The following is a 14,372-nucleotide window of genomic DNA, read 5'->3' as shown; positions in this document are numbered from 1 at the left end:
CTAGAGTTTTCGGAAAAAGCTCATATTTGATAAATGCTATGTGAAGCCAATTACTGTTTGATTTAACAATGTTCCGAAAAAAAAGTCAAAATTGTTGCCGGTCTAATACATACAGATATTATCCCACTTCATCGAGCTGCATCGATAGTATATCATCGCTATAGTGTTATCTTATGACAAGCACCATTTAGCACATTTCAAGAAACACAATGTTTAGAGTTTGAGATTCAATATCTTAAAACTTATAAATGGTAGAAACAATTCAGAGAAGACAATTGATCCTTCTGTCTATTCTGAATTAATCTCTCAAATATTTCGAAGATCGGTTGACTATATTGCGAGATTTTACTAAAAATGTAAACATAAGTCGCAATCGCACATGTCATTTGACAAATGACAAAATTTGTATGGCGTGTCATAATCGTGGTTGGGAAATTTTCCTAATACAGTGACACAATTTCATATTCGTACACCTCTAGTGTGTGTTTAATATTGTTTCATAAATGTTTGCGCTATTTAATATAGGTATTGTTTTGTAAATGTGGTAGTAGAATCATCATCTGTCATTTTCTTATCATCTGTAATCCAAAGTGTGCAAGTTTCCGTACACGTACTAAACATTACTTGGTGTGAAAGTGACACAATTTCATATTCGTATACTTTGTAAAAGTCAATTTATTTGTAATTTAAGACCTGTTATTTCTTTTTTTGTTTTACTTAGAACATAGATTTTATGACTACAGAAAAGTGTTCATTCCCGATCAGAAACACAAAAGAAAAAGATTTCAAAACTATATCTCGCGTTGTTACTTGTTATAATTTTCTGTTATTTTAACTATTAACGAGACCAAATTTATAACACAATCTGTTACGAAAATTTTATTGTGCTATAATCTTGTTATTTCATTTTGATCGGGTTGGCACAGTTTCCTCTACACTAGTTTATGAAATTCCCTCAAATTAACGTAATAGTTAATAAAGTAAACTAACTGCCATTATGGGACGGAAACAAATTATTACTCACCAAAATCAAGCTAAATTACTGCATGAAATCTTTGAAATTGTTCAAAGATTGCGCCCAACTATTTAACATGTCGTTAAAAACTTTGATCTGGCGAAACGTAGAACAGATATTTCGATACTGTAAAAAAATTACTGTTTCTACATAAATAAAATGTCTCGTAAAATATTTTTTTACTTTTTACTAATTTTAATGTATATAAGCATTCCTCATAGCGGTGTACGAAAATGAGATTGTGTCACTGTAAATAAAGCATCAATTATAACTTTTATTCATATCTTTGGTTAAGTTTGGTCTATAAACAATCAGGAAATGAGTCAGAGGGAATCTAGAAAAAATATTATTTTTGGTTACAGTGTTGCCAAATATGCTATATTTCCAGTTTAATACTTAAATTGCAATTGCCTCACAATTCGTATAGTTTTATTTTAAAAATGTTTATGCTATTGTGTTTCTCAGACAGTTACATAGAAATACATCTAATACATCAAGATATCTTGTGTCAATCCCTAAGCTCAGTCATTTTAAACAAAAATCACAGAATTTTTCTGCACGTTTCCCGCTAGGGTGGATGTACCAATAGTCGCATGCTTAAGGAAAACTTTTGATAAAAAATCGATTAATAGACCTATGGGCAATGTAATTACATTAAACGAAAGCTTTCAGTCCCTACTTCATAGGAAAAATATAAAGATGGCTTAGTAACCAATTTATGTATTCAAAACCGCTTGTACCACTATAGGAACACATGTACCAATAGTGGTGCAATCGCTAATTTCGGTTCCTATTGTTGCAAATCCCATTGGTTTCTTATGGGACTTGCAACTATAGGTACACTACATCAACTATAGGTGCAAGGGAGCTCAAAATTCTAAGAAAATAATTTTTTTCAATAGTTATTTGAGCAAATTTCAAGGATAACAGTTTTATTGTCGCAAAATTTTAGTGCGATGAATCGATAAAAAAATATTAGTTAATGGTTGGTATCTTAGTTAGGCGTATAACCCACTACTGCAACTATTGGTACACCTCAACTATAGGAGCACCCACCCTATTTCTCAGTAACCAAACAGAATGTAAAAAATTCTGAAAACGCCACTTTATAGAGATTTTTAGACAAGTAATATGGCATATCTAACTCAGTTTACTGCAAAATGGCATTTGTCATAAGATAGTACAATAGCGGCACTCCGGATCTCAGAAAAAAAAATCAAAGTTTAGTCGAATCCTATACATACATTTCTTTTATCAGAAATGCAAAACACAGCGAAAATGCATTGCAAACTTTATTACTCGGCTTCTAGGAAACGCAAGTGGTACTGACATGCGGTCATGGGCAGTGATCGATATTGACGATTTATTTTGATATCGGAAATTGAATGTGACTACGGTTGCTACTGTTCCGTGTGAAGTGGAAAAAGTTTTGGCTTTGCCTTTGTCTTTTTTGTATTAAACATGTGTATTTACGACTGAGGCGATGAAAACATGATAAAGAGATTACTGAAGTTCATTGTTCGATGAATAGAAATGAACAATTTAGGCCTTTGTACCTACCGATGGATACCTTCTTGGTAGTTCCCAGACATCAGAGATGTGATTAGAATAGTTCATATTTAGTCGAATAAGCTACAAAACAATTCACGAACAATCTTGTTTGCATATATTTATCGATCTTGCTATGACACAAGTTCTACACAGTTAACCTAGCGTAACTAATAGTTTTTGAAAGGAGCGCGAGCACAACCCAGTGAACGATTATGAAGTTCTTCCTCTGGTGCTGGATTTCAGTTATTAGCCTTCTTTTCGATAAATCTGACGACGTGATCAATTGGACGGAAAGAACGACATTGCGCGCTTTGCAAACATCTAAACCGATTCTTCGTGTCTGAGTTAGTCGAATAATTGCTCTGATAGAAAAGGTGCAGTTTTAAACCACTCCAACATACATTGTTTCTATAACCATTCGATTACTGAAGCGAAACTATTTCCCATTGTTTTCAGAAAAATTGTCATGGATTCCGCACACTTGTTATTTGGGGAAAGAACGATGCCAGCCACATACAAGTTCCTGCAGCAAGTACCGGGAGATACGCGAGTGTTGCTGTGATCGATTGCTTATTGGAGAGTGTAAGTACCCATTTAAATTTCGATTTGAACTTAACCCAATTTCAAGCGAATCAATAACAACCTAGCAGTAACATAAACCAGAACCTATGCCACTCGCAAGGGAGTTGTTCGGAATATGCTAGCAGCTGTAATAATCTTCATCATCGGTCTTTCACATACGGCCGACAACTGTTTGAGTTTGTATTTACAGGTTCTACACACATGACCTATAAATAATGCTACCCAAACCAAACCGCTCGATTGAGATCTGCTTGTTGTCTTCGAGTCTCGTTAGACATTTACATCAGAAACGAAGTTCAAATCACTGCAAACGTACAAACTAAACCACAACAAACTGCAGCTTGATTAGGGCAGTAAAAGCGCCAATAAAATCTATCGATTCCGATGATATGTAAATATTTACACTTTTTCGGGGTTTGGCGTCATTTTTGTGTGTGCGCCTCCGCTGTTTTTTGGCTTAGCGAATGATCCGATACGATCAATGGAATTTCGACATAATATTGTACTGATCTTTGTTGATCTTGCCGACCATATTACTGATTCAAGTATGGTTTTATAATATCCGCTAAATTCAGTATACATTTTATTTTCATGACTGCATGACACATTTATTGACCTGAAACAACAAAAGCAACTGAATCTTGATTATTCATAGAGTTCCAGACTGTTGCAAGTTTGAACTCTGGCAAAAAACTTTGTTCGAATTCTTGAGAATCACTGGAAATTTGCCTCGATGGAATAGGTGAAGATTGAGAGAAAATCTACACAACCAATGCCCTTATTACTCTTGAATCAAAACTGAGTCAGGTTCTAACTCCAATATCTGCCAAGATATATGAACTGAAAACGGATGGCGCTAGAAGCTAATTCAATTTCGAGATCAAGCAAAAACGGCATAAGGCCAAGTTCATTAAGTCACACCAGTGTATAAAGGAAAGTCGATTTGCGGTTTGCCGATCTGGTTTCCGCAACGCATCATCGATCTCTTAGTGAATATCGAGTGCCACTTACTCAAACCGTGACAGTTTCAAGTGGCAAATGCTATTCAAAGGGATCGTGCGGTATCGATGTTGCCGGGTTTGATCTTGATTTATGCGGTCTTGGTTGATTAGTTCTGTACTTCAACATAGTATTCGCCAGGCATGTGTGATTAGCACAATTTAAATACTTGTTACGGTGTTATTATTCTCGATTTGCACCACTAAAATTCCTTGCAGCATCCAAATTTCAAATATCCATACAAGATAACTCACGCGCGATAGAAAGTCCGAGTGTAGGAAACTTGTTGATAGCTTTCGAGCAATTCTCAAACTAGGTGTTAAACAATTTTCAATAATATACATACACAATATCTGCTGTATGTGTGCACATTTTATCTTTGCCGCACCGATTCGATTTTTCGATTTTGTCTGATGGAACGGAGGATCTGATGATTGACTGCATCGGGGGCACTATTTCGAAGCAGCAAGTTGCCATACATTTAGCACCTCAATGTTTAACGAGTGACGATGGTCGGGGACGACGGAATGTTTTTCAACTAAAACCACCCTCCAATCATTTGCTCTGGAGCTCTGGATTTATTTTTGTTTGGATTGTGAGCGGTAAAATAAATAAGTTGAAATGTTGAGGGGAACATTTCATGGCTGAGGTAAGTAGGTATAATTTAATTTTGTAATCTAAATCTGGGTAGTTCTTTTTTAAAGTGATATCCGGTAAATGGATTTCGTAGAGTCAGAAAGGGTGTTAAATTAGTTAAAATGTGAGTTATGATTAGGAATCAAATTTTACAAGGATAAAAAATATGACCCTGATAAATATTGAACCAATATTCTTTTTGCTGAGTTCGTAGAACAATGTTTAGGTAATCTCTACAAATATTCACACTTCGTTGCAGTCGATTGCAAATGACGCATAGACAAATCCCACATTTTGGCAATTAATCGTTTGTAACGAACACTGTCGAATGCTTTTTCAATGTCTAGAAGAGCGATTCCGGTGAAATGACCCTCAGAGAGTTTTGCTTTTATCATGTTAGTTACTCTAACATGTTGATGAGAAATTGAATTTCCAATACGAAATTCAAACTGCACAGGCAAAAAAATAATGGACCCGAAAATGAATTGAAGTGAATCAAAGATAATTTTATTGAAATTGCGCATTTTTTCGCTGTTTTTCCTTATATAAATTATTTTAAAACCATTAAAATGAATATTAAATTGCATATATAATTATTTTCAATCTAAATATTTATTTGAAATTGCTCAATGTGTTAGCACAACTGCGCCGTGGATCTTTTATTTTTTTACAATAAGTAAAAATAAAAAAAATGCCAAGAATGTCGGTCTGCCAGATCTTGTTGATGCAGTTTGCTGCACGGGTCGGATTGTCTGGAAGTAGCACTTTGCTTGTCATTGTATTGCGCATCAAGCGAAGTGAGCACAATGGGGTTAGAGTCGAGATTTGATTTTTTCTAAACGACACATTCCGTATTTGAAGATCGGCTCACACTCGGCTAGCTTCAAAGCACTGTCAGAAAAAACGACTCGGAATAGTGGTGGGATACTTCGGCCGGTGTTAAATTGAAATTTCTTTTCTAACGTCCGTGCGTTAACAGCAAGGTAGCGACTGCACAAAACATGAACATTCCTTCCCGTCATGTACGGGAAGCAAGACCTACGGTTTGGATCCACGTATCCGAACCGAGGGTCCGGATCCAGACACTTGTCTGGATCTAAGCACCAAGTCTGGGCCAGGTTCAGGTCGGGACTTGGAAAGGGGATGGGCTAGATCCGGGTACTGGTCCGGATCCGGGTACTGGTCCGAATCCGGATACTGGTCCAGATCCGGGAACTGGTTCGGATCTGGGTACTGGTCCAGATCCGAGATGTCCGGATTTGGGAACTGGTCCGGATCGGGAACTGTGCCGATTCTGGCAACTAGGCCGGAACCGGAAACTGCCTAAAATTTTTATTTCGCTATCCAACCTACCCAGTAAAAAATCCGTAATTTTGGCTGGTTTCTGCCAATATTGGGGCAGATTTAAGCCTGAATTTGGTTGGATATCCGCCAAGATTCCGGTTGGTTTGACTCAGTACTAATACTATCATAGAAATTGATCAAATTATCCTACGTGCGAACAGAGCCAAGGTTGACACATACTGAAAAAGTGTTTGATTGTGTGATGCACATACATGAACAGCAACTGAAATTCGTCATTCAACCGTTTATTACCTTTACGGGAATATGAGTTTAATACCGCATTGCACAATTGCGTGGTCTGTTACCGAAAAGACAATAGAATCTTACCCAAAAGTAATAGAAACATACCCGCCGGATTTTGGGTGTAGGTCACGCCTTCCTTCGGTGATTTGCATTCGATAGTCATCTAAGGAGGTACCGTCATCGGAGGTTACTTTACGCCAAAAATAGAACGTTATGTACATTACACTCAAAAACTACGATCATGCAACTTCAAATTTGAAACTGTTTGATGTTTTACATATGGTAGAAGTACCTCAAAAGTCAGTGAAAAGATCTTTTGGAAAATCAAGATTGAATATGAGATATAAAGAACTAAAAATTGGCGTAAAGTCGCCCCCACAGGGGGGCTACATTACGTCAAAAAGTTTTTTTTCAAAATCATGTTAACTTCTTGATTTGTTGTTATGGATTATGATCGTTATTTATGTGTGAATGCAAATGAATGTCGTGCTCGTAAAAATAAAAGGGTATATTCAAGAACTGCGTACCACGCATCCAATAACTTTGTTTTTGGAGAGTCAATAAGTCCTACAATGAAAACAACAAGCCGAGAAAAAAAAACACTTTTACATGATATACTTTTTATTGAGCCTTATGAATTAGACAACCTTGTTTTAGAATTTTTCTAAAAGTAGTTTTAATTGTGTTCCAGAGTGCAAAGGCTTTTCCATCAGAAACGCGAATGATAGGGGAGACCGAGGAGGGTTGAAACAATTTTTGTTTTTTTTTAATAAATCGACAAAAGCTGTCATTCGATGATTGCTTATTTTTAAATTTCCTACTTCTGCTTATGCTTTATCAAATTACATCAGAATAACTGGTACAAATCAACAACAAAGCATCAATATATAGATTTTTGTAATAGTGTTTTCTTTGTTTCAACTCTCCTCCTACCGAGGTAATCAATGTGAGTTAAAACAAGTAATTAATTATTTTTAATATTATCAAAACGTTTTCTAAAGCATCAAATATTACAATTGTGTCATTTTTATTCGTTCACGCTAAGATAATTCCTTAAAATGACATGCATTCTTATCACTATTTTTCACAGTGTTTATCTACGTATAAACTGACAATTGTTTTGAAAATTTATGTTAGATTTTAGTTATAAATGCAGGAATTTCTGCACTTATCCCAACAGTAATAACAGTAAGATACTTTATCTAAACACTAATTAACTATAGCTGTAAAATCAAGAAATCGGATACCTATTTTCACATATTTAGTTATGTAATATTTTTCAACTACTTCCCCTAGGACATTCTGTATCCATTAAAATGAGTGATAAGACCAATGATACTATTTATACGGGTTTATGAAAATAGATAATTTGGTATCCATATCGGTAGTGTTTGGCTTATTTTGAATTTTTGTCACTTCGCTTCAAGCTTCAGAAGCTGATAGGAGTAAACAATTAGAACAAATGCATGTTCCGCTGCTATAAATGATTCAAAACTAATAAACTGAGAATATTGATCACGGTTTTCAATTTAGGAAAGAAGAATCTTGATTATTATTATTAGTTCAGGAACGTTATTGTGATTATAACATTGCCATAAGACTAGAAGTTCATCATCGAGGAGAGTTGAAACAAGGTGTTTCAACTCTCCTAGGTCGAGAAGTAAGGTATAATCCACAATCTACAATTTATACATTGCAAAGATTAAAAGAAACGCATACAATTCATAAATGTCAACTGTAAGACTACATACTAATGATATTGTCATGTTAAACATCACTTAATATCCTATTTATACAAATTTAAAGAATATAACGAAAACTTATTTTTGCCCATTTTTTGAAATGTGTTTACCGTAAATACTTAACCACTCATTTAACGTCGATGGTGTATTTTAGAGGATGTGTAGGCACGATATTAATAAAACAACTGCATTATTGTTGAGTCCCTATCGGTACTGTTTCGCTAGTAATGGGCACTGTTTCAACTCTCCTCTGTTTCAAATCTCCTCGGTTTCCCCTACTGTTATATTAAATGGTCAGGTCAGTTCATCCATCTTTAGATATCCATTTCCAATATACTAAGGACCTTTTTGTTTAGCAATGTTTAACCATAAGGTCATTCGCCTCACTGCAGAACTATTTCTCGCTACTTTTTACGTCATTCCACAACAAATTGCTTCAATACACATAGTTTAAATACGTCTAGAAACGATAGCGTTATTATATGTTTGCGCCATTGCAATTACACTACTCAACTTGCAAATGATCGATTACTGTTATTTTTCAAAACAGTCAAACTAATAAAGTATCTGCTTTGAATTAGAATCACATACCAAAATAAGAGTAAAATTCAGATCAAATATACAGATTGTGTAATATAGACTCAAGTGAAGTTCGGTGTAAAGTAACCCCATTTTTAGATAGAATGGACATATGGTCACCAATTACCAAACAAACTAAAATACAGACAAAAAGTACAAACACAAATAATTGCATTGCTACATTGCCAGGCTAATTTCACGTAATCTATATCCTCTTATCTAATAATTTGACTAGTACATCACACTTTCCCAAGAGAATTTAAGTTACAATGCTTTTTGCGTATATTTTATATTTCAGTTTCATCGCCTACTACGATTACTTGCAAGCATTTTCTTAAACCTATATCCATTTTTTATATTTGTGTAGACCCAGCGAATAATACTATGTTTTGCTTTTGACAACATATAAAGTTAAATTTAAACTAGAAGCTCAAGTATCATTCTTTAATTTTGGCGTAAAGTAGCCCCCGTGGCGTAAAATTAACCCCCGATGACGGTATTGGTTTAGTCACTCGCATCCTCACGATACGAACGCCGTTGGGAATGCCGGTGAAAAAATTTCTCTAGGTGTCATTCGCAATAGATTCTACTTCTCCATATTGCTACATGATTCGTTTGATGTAATCATCCCTAGTGTGCCCCGCACAAATCATGGATACACACGTCCACCATGTCGTTTTCCATATGCACGGGGATCTTGAATCTGGTGTTATTAAATTCGAGCTCGTGTTGCATGTTGTTTTTTCAGAGGGGGAACAACTTGACAGCTCCTATACAAATCGTTGAAACCACTTTTTTTGGGTCTGTGGGTCTAAAATGGCGGATCAATCTTTATTCAAGAGCAATTTCTAAAAAAAGCGTAAACTTGTTCACAGTGAAAATTTTCTTATTCAGATTTTTTTACTTCCAATAATTCATTTTTGAAGACTTTTTGGGTTTGGTGTTGTTTTATTATAAAAATAATGCACCTTTATTCCGATGCATTATTTTTAAATGATTCATGATTTTTTGGAATCATCAGCATACAAACAAGCGACGCTTATGCTAGTTAGTGAGCATCTTCATTCAGTTTTATTATTTTAGATATTAGGTAGTAATATTTGCATTGCAATGTAAACAACACACACAATGATACTGGACTGGTTTCCTCTCTCTCCGATAGAAAATGAGCTGTCATCACTTCTGAATTTTGTGGAAACCTTTGCACCGTAAATGTCGCATGCTGTCAGAAATAAACAATCGAAATCAATACCGCCTTTGTTAAATGCGAAGTGAAAAATGATAATCACAAAACTAAATGTATTCAAGATTAACGACAAACTTTCGAGAATTGTCGTATGCGAAAGATATTTCAAAGGCGACGGGAAAAGAAAAAATTCACACTAGAAGCGCACTCAAATCAAATCATGCATTTTACATTTTACATTCCGCACAATTTGTAATCCTTTTATGAAACTCCAGAATGACGAATTAACTTGTTTGTATTTATATTAAATTATTACGCTGTTTTGAAATGAGCATCTTGATTACCACTTCCGAATATAAATAAAGAAAACAAGTTCGTAGAAGACGTCACGGAATTATATTCTCGCATAGAAATTTACAGTATCGCAATTTGTGGACGGCGTTCTATGGTGGCGACATCATTCGAAACACGGTGGTTTCATACAACTTAGGCTAAACGTCAAGTTGCGGGAGGGTTGTGTTTTTTGCAATGAAGTTTTCTGCCTGCGCTAAGGTTCTAAACGTGATCGAAGCACAGTTTTTACATGGTGTACCTGAATGTACGTAACTTCAGCGAGATTAAGCTCCATTTTAACCTTAACTAACTGTTCCACTTCCTGAGCTGTGGGTCTAACACGAGTTTTATTAAAGTCGATCGAAATCGATTTATCCCGTAGCACGGGCACTTTTGTTTCATTTGGCAAACTCATTTCACTCCGCAGCCGGGGGCAACGAAACAATTTGTTTATGCACTGATATAGAACAAAAGCTGGCTTGATTCACTGGTGCCTATAGCCTGCTATAGCGTAGCGATTTTTTTTCCTTCTGCTTTGTGCGAGGTCAGAAGATAGACTGAGTGTACTGTTTTTTAAACATCTATGTAATGCTTATTTATCAGAAATGTCTCAATTTTCAGCATAAATGAAAATAAATGTTCTGCACATCTATTCTCACTGCAACAATCGAACTCTCGCCTTCTTGGCGATTTCACGCTCTCTGAAAGATCTGATTGAAACGCAATGCCTTATATTCCATTTTGCCGAATTTTTTAACTAGGTATCCCGGTCACGGAAGCCATTGCATGATTTGTAAAACGAATCATTTTACTTTTTTCACCCGATCATAACAAACATAAACATCGCACACATGAATAAATCTCATCTGTTAGAAGCAGTACTGTCAGAATTGCGCTCGCAGAAAATAACCGTGCAAAACCTAGCAAGTGGTAATGACTAGTTTCACATCAAACATTGCATTATCTCGAGCTGAACTTTATGTTCAGATGAAAATAAAGTTTCAGCATTCACCAAACAGGTGGATTACTTGAAATAACTGATTACTTATACCTGAAAATGCGCTAGAATATATTTTGAAGTTTATATTTTAGCTTAGCCGCATTGCTGATCCTTTCCTGTGTGCTGTATGCAAAAAGATTCTTTTGATTGTGGTAGTGTATCTGAAAAAAAACATGGCAATATTGGGTACCACCTGTATCTGTATCACGTATTATGGCACTAGCCCTATCCTAGCGTTTAGCAAGTGTTTTTTCAGTGAATTAATCATAAATAAATTCTCCTGCTGAAATAATGGTCTCTACCAGTGCAATGTTTAATATATTTGTTGTTGAATAACGATATATAAGGTGCTTCTTATTCGCTCATATCATGTTGTACGTTTTATTGGAAACGATCCATTCAATCATTTTTAGGCGACGAATTGAATCGGCGCATATGATAATAAATGCTAAAAAACGTAGAAAAGGATGTATTACCCAAGTTTAATGTGCTAATTATTTATTTTAACTCAATTTGTCAATAAAACTGACAGAAAACTGTGCTTCTAAAGTTTCGGGATTTCGTGTGTTTTATTTACAATAAGGTTTTGTCGGAACCGAGTCGGTTCCGACAGCATGAAGTAACAAGTTGCTTGACGCTTGTCCGGACATGCCGTAGACTCAGGTGATTCGCATTTCTAATGCCAAAAGATCTTGACTCCTACGGTAGCAGACAAAAAGTTAAGTCGCCGGTGAGCTCTAAACGAGTCGGTTCCGACAGCATGAAGTAACAAGTTACTTTACGCTTGTCCGGACATGCCGTAGACTCAGGTGATTCGCATTTCTTATGCCAAAAGATCTTGACTCCTACGGTAGCAGACAAAAAGTTAAGTCGCCGGTAAGCTCTAAGCTTGCATATATGATCCTTCCACGCTTTTCTAAACTTTTTCCCTTCAACTCCCTGCTCTCCCTTGAGTACTATGGCTCTTTATATTGAAAAATATACTTCACCTTCGAGTCCCTTGCTAATTAAATGCCGTAACAACTGTTGAACTATTCTTATTTCGATTTATATGAAGCAAACTTAAATTTATCCCAGAATTTATACATGGAGCAGTTTTTTTGTTATTCAAGTATTTCTAACTCCAGAAGAAAAAAAATCTCTCTCATCTAAATATCTTAAACAAACAATACGATAAAATTTAATTTGAATAATTAGCATGAGTTAGAATTTTTCATGCCAAGTAATTTGAAATTAACTCAGTACTTAAAATAAAATGATGCAGTTTTTGAATGATCAGATAGTTGGTACATGACATGATCAAAACGAGAATAAGCAATAAATTTGAAAAATTACCGTTCTCTTGATTTCGCTGATAATTAGCAAAAAGATTTTGAAGAGCTGCTATGATTGATTTATATATTAACCAACACTAAAAACTCAACACAACAACTCATCTAAGCACAACATAAATAACTTAGAATCGCCCTCCTTCTGCTTTCGTATATTTTCAGATAAAGCAAGATTCTCCGCGGGATCCCGCACCTGTAAGCCGAGCCAGGCGGCCAGCTGGATTCTGTCAGTAGTTTGGATGACGATCGGAGCAATCCATCTCTACAGCTAGTAGCTGTGAGAACAAACGGAGTTTCCTTCACCCACCAAATATTTACCGTACTATCTACTATAATGAGTGATTGATTAACTCGAACGATTCGAGAGTCCTACAGAATGGATCAAAACTACGGCATCATCAGTGTCATATACATATGTTCAATAAACGGGAATTATTAGCGTGTACTTAGCTACTACCAACTACCAGCAAAGCGTTTAAGGCTGTGGCATTTTAGCGGTGATTTTTGAAGTGCTATAATACATGTGTATGTTATTTATATTTTAAGTTTATTTCTCATTTTATCTACCATTTTCCACACGCACAAAATATTGCACGATTCGAATGTATGTAGAATATGAAAAACAGAAAAAATCTATGAGTATTGACTAGTTACCAAAGCTGGAGTTCACAACGCACAAGGATGATGAAAAATAAAACTTTTCTGTCTCACGGTTGTTGAATCTCGAAAAGGAGTACAACAGACAACCCCAAAATTAGTGGTTTCAATCTACGTTTGATCGAACAGCCATCAAAAGTAACGATTTTCATTAACATACTTAACCATCATAATTTTTCGGCCAAAAAATTCCGGTTACGGTAAGACTTGTTAGTTTGCTCGCGACGGTTCTCATGTACAGAACTATTACATTGTTCACTAACAAGAAAGTTAAAATTCGCGAAAGATTTTTGATGGGAGAAAACGAGAGATTAGAATTTAGATCACACAACTAACGGTAGATTTTATACACATAAAATATTTATTTTACTACGTCCTGTAAAAATAATAGGAATCGTGAAAATTACTTTGCAAATACAAACAAGAACAGAAAACAACTAGAATGCTTTTTCTTCGCTTTTATGAAAGTATTACAAGAAATTACATTTCTGGCCACAAGTTTTTGGTGTAACTAGTACTTGTATTTGCTCTTTGCGGTAGTAATAAGCCTCTCATTTTGGTTTAAATTCAAGGACAATTCTTAAAGCAGAATTTGATTGAAAAGTATGACTACCAATTAAATTAATTCTGTGATCTAAAATGAATTTTAGAATTTCACTGAACTTGGCACCACTTGCACCTGGTATACTCAACCTGCACAATGCGTTGCATAACGCAGGACTGATTTTTAAAACATGTGTTCTCATTTAGCCCTTCGTTGTGCAAATTCGCTGTGTTTCGTGGAGCGCGGCCGTTCCTATCGATTGGGAAGAGCCGCGTAGGATTTAGGGTAAATGCGCTAATACCGCCTGCAAGAAATAAATTCATAATCAATTGATTGTATTCAAACCAGAAGGTTTTTACAAATCGTTTAAGAAAATCAGTGAGTGTTGCAACTCTGCTACTAAGCGAAAGCCACACCAAAAAGAATGATGAAAATATGTTCGCTTAACGCACAAGAGGATGGTCTTCCAACTTCCAAGTTAATGAAAGAAATCGCCTTGTTTCAAAGAGTGCTCATTGGACATGAGGTGCGAAAAGGGAATGTTCGTATCTGTGTACGCAGCAGAAGCGAATCTCTGGCATAGTTCGAATCGTTTCAAATGATTCTCGTCCTGTATCACCAAACATAGTT

General features: G+C 35.6%; 1 protein-coding gene across 1 annotated transcript in view; it reads left to right on the top strand.

The window, feature by feature from the left end:
- LOC131677799 (uncharacterized) overlaps nt 1-13,635 on the top strand; it is a 33,232-nt gene extending 19,597 nt beyond the window's left edge. Inside the window, exons 2-3 of the mRNA XM_058957843.1 lie at nt 3,023-3,148; nt 12,704-13,635. Coding sequence (XP_058813826.1) covers nt 3,023-3,148; nt 12,704-12,813 — 236 coding nt within the window. The 3' untranslated portion in view covers nt 12,814-13,635. The remainder of the gene's footprint in view (nt 1-3,022; nt 3,149-12,703) is intronic.
- The last annotated feature ends 737 nt before the right edge of the window (nt 13,636-14,372 follow it).

The sequence above is a fragment of the Topomyia yanbarensis genome, chromosome 1 (assembly GCF_030247195.1).
Source record: "Topomyia yanbarensis strain Yona2022 chromosome 1, ASM3024719v1, whole genome shotgun sequence".
NCBI classification, from domain to species: Eukaryota; Metazoa; Arthropoda; class Insecta; order Diptera; family Culicidae; genus Topomyia; species Topomyia yanbarensis.
This window is presented reverse-complemented; position numbering and strand designations above follow the sequence as displayed.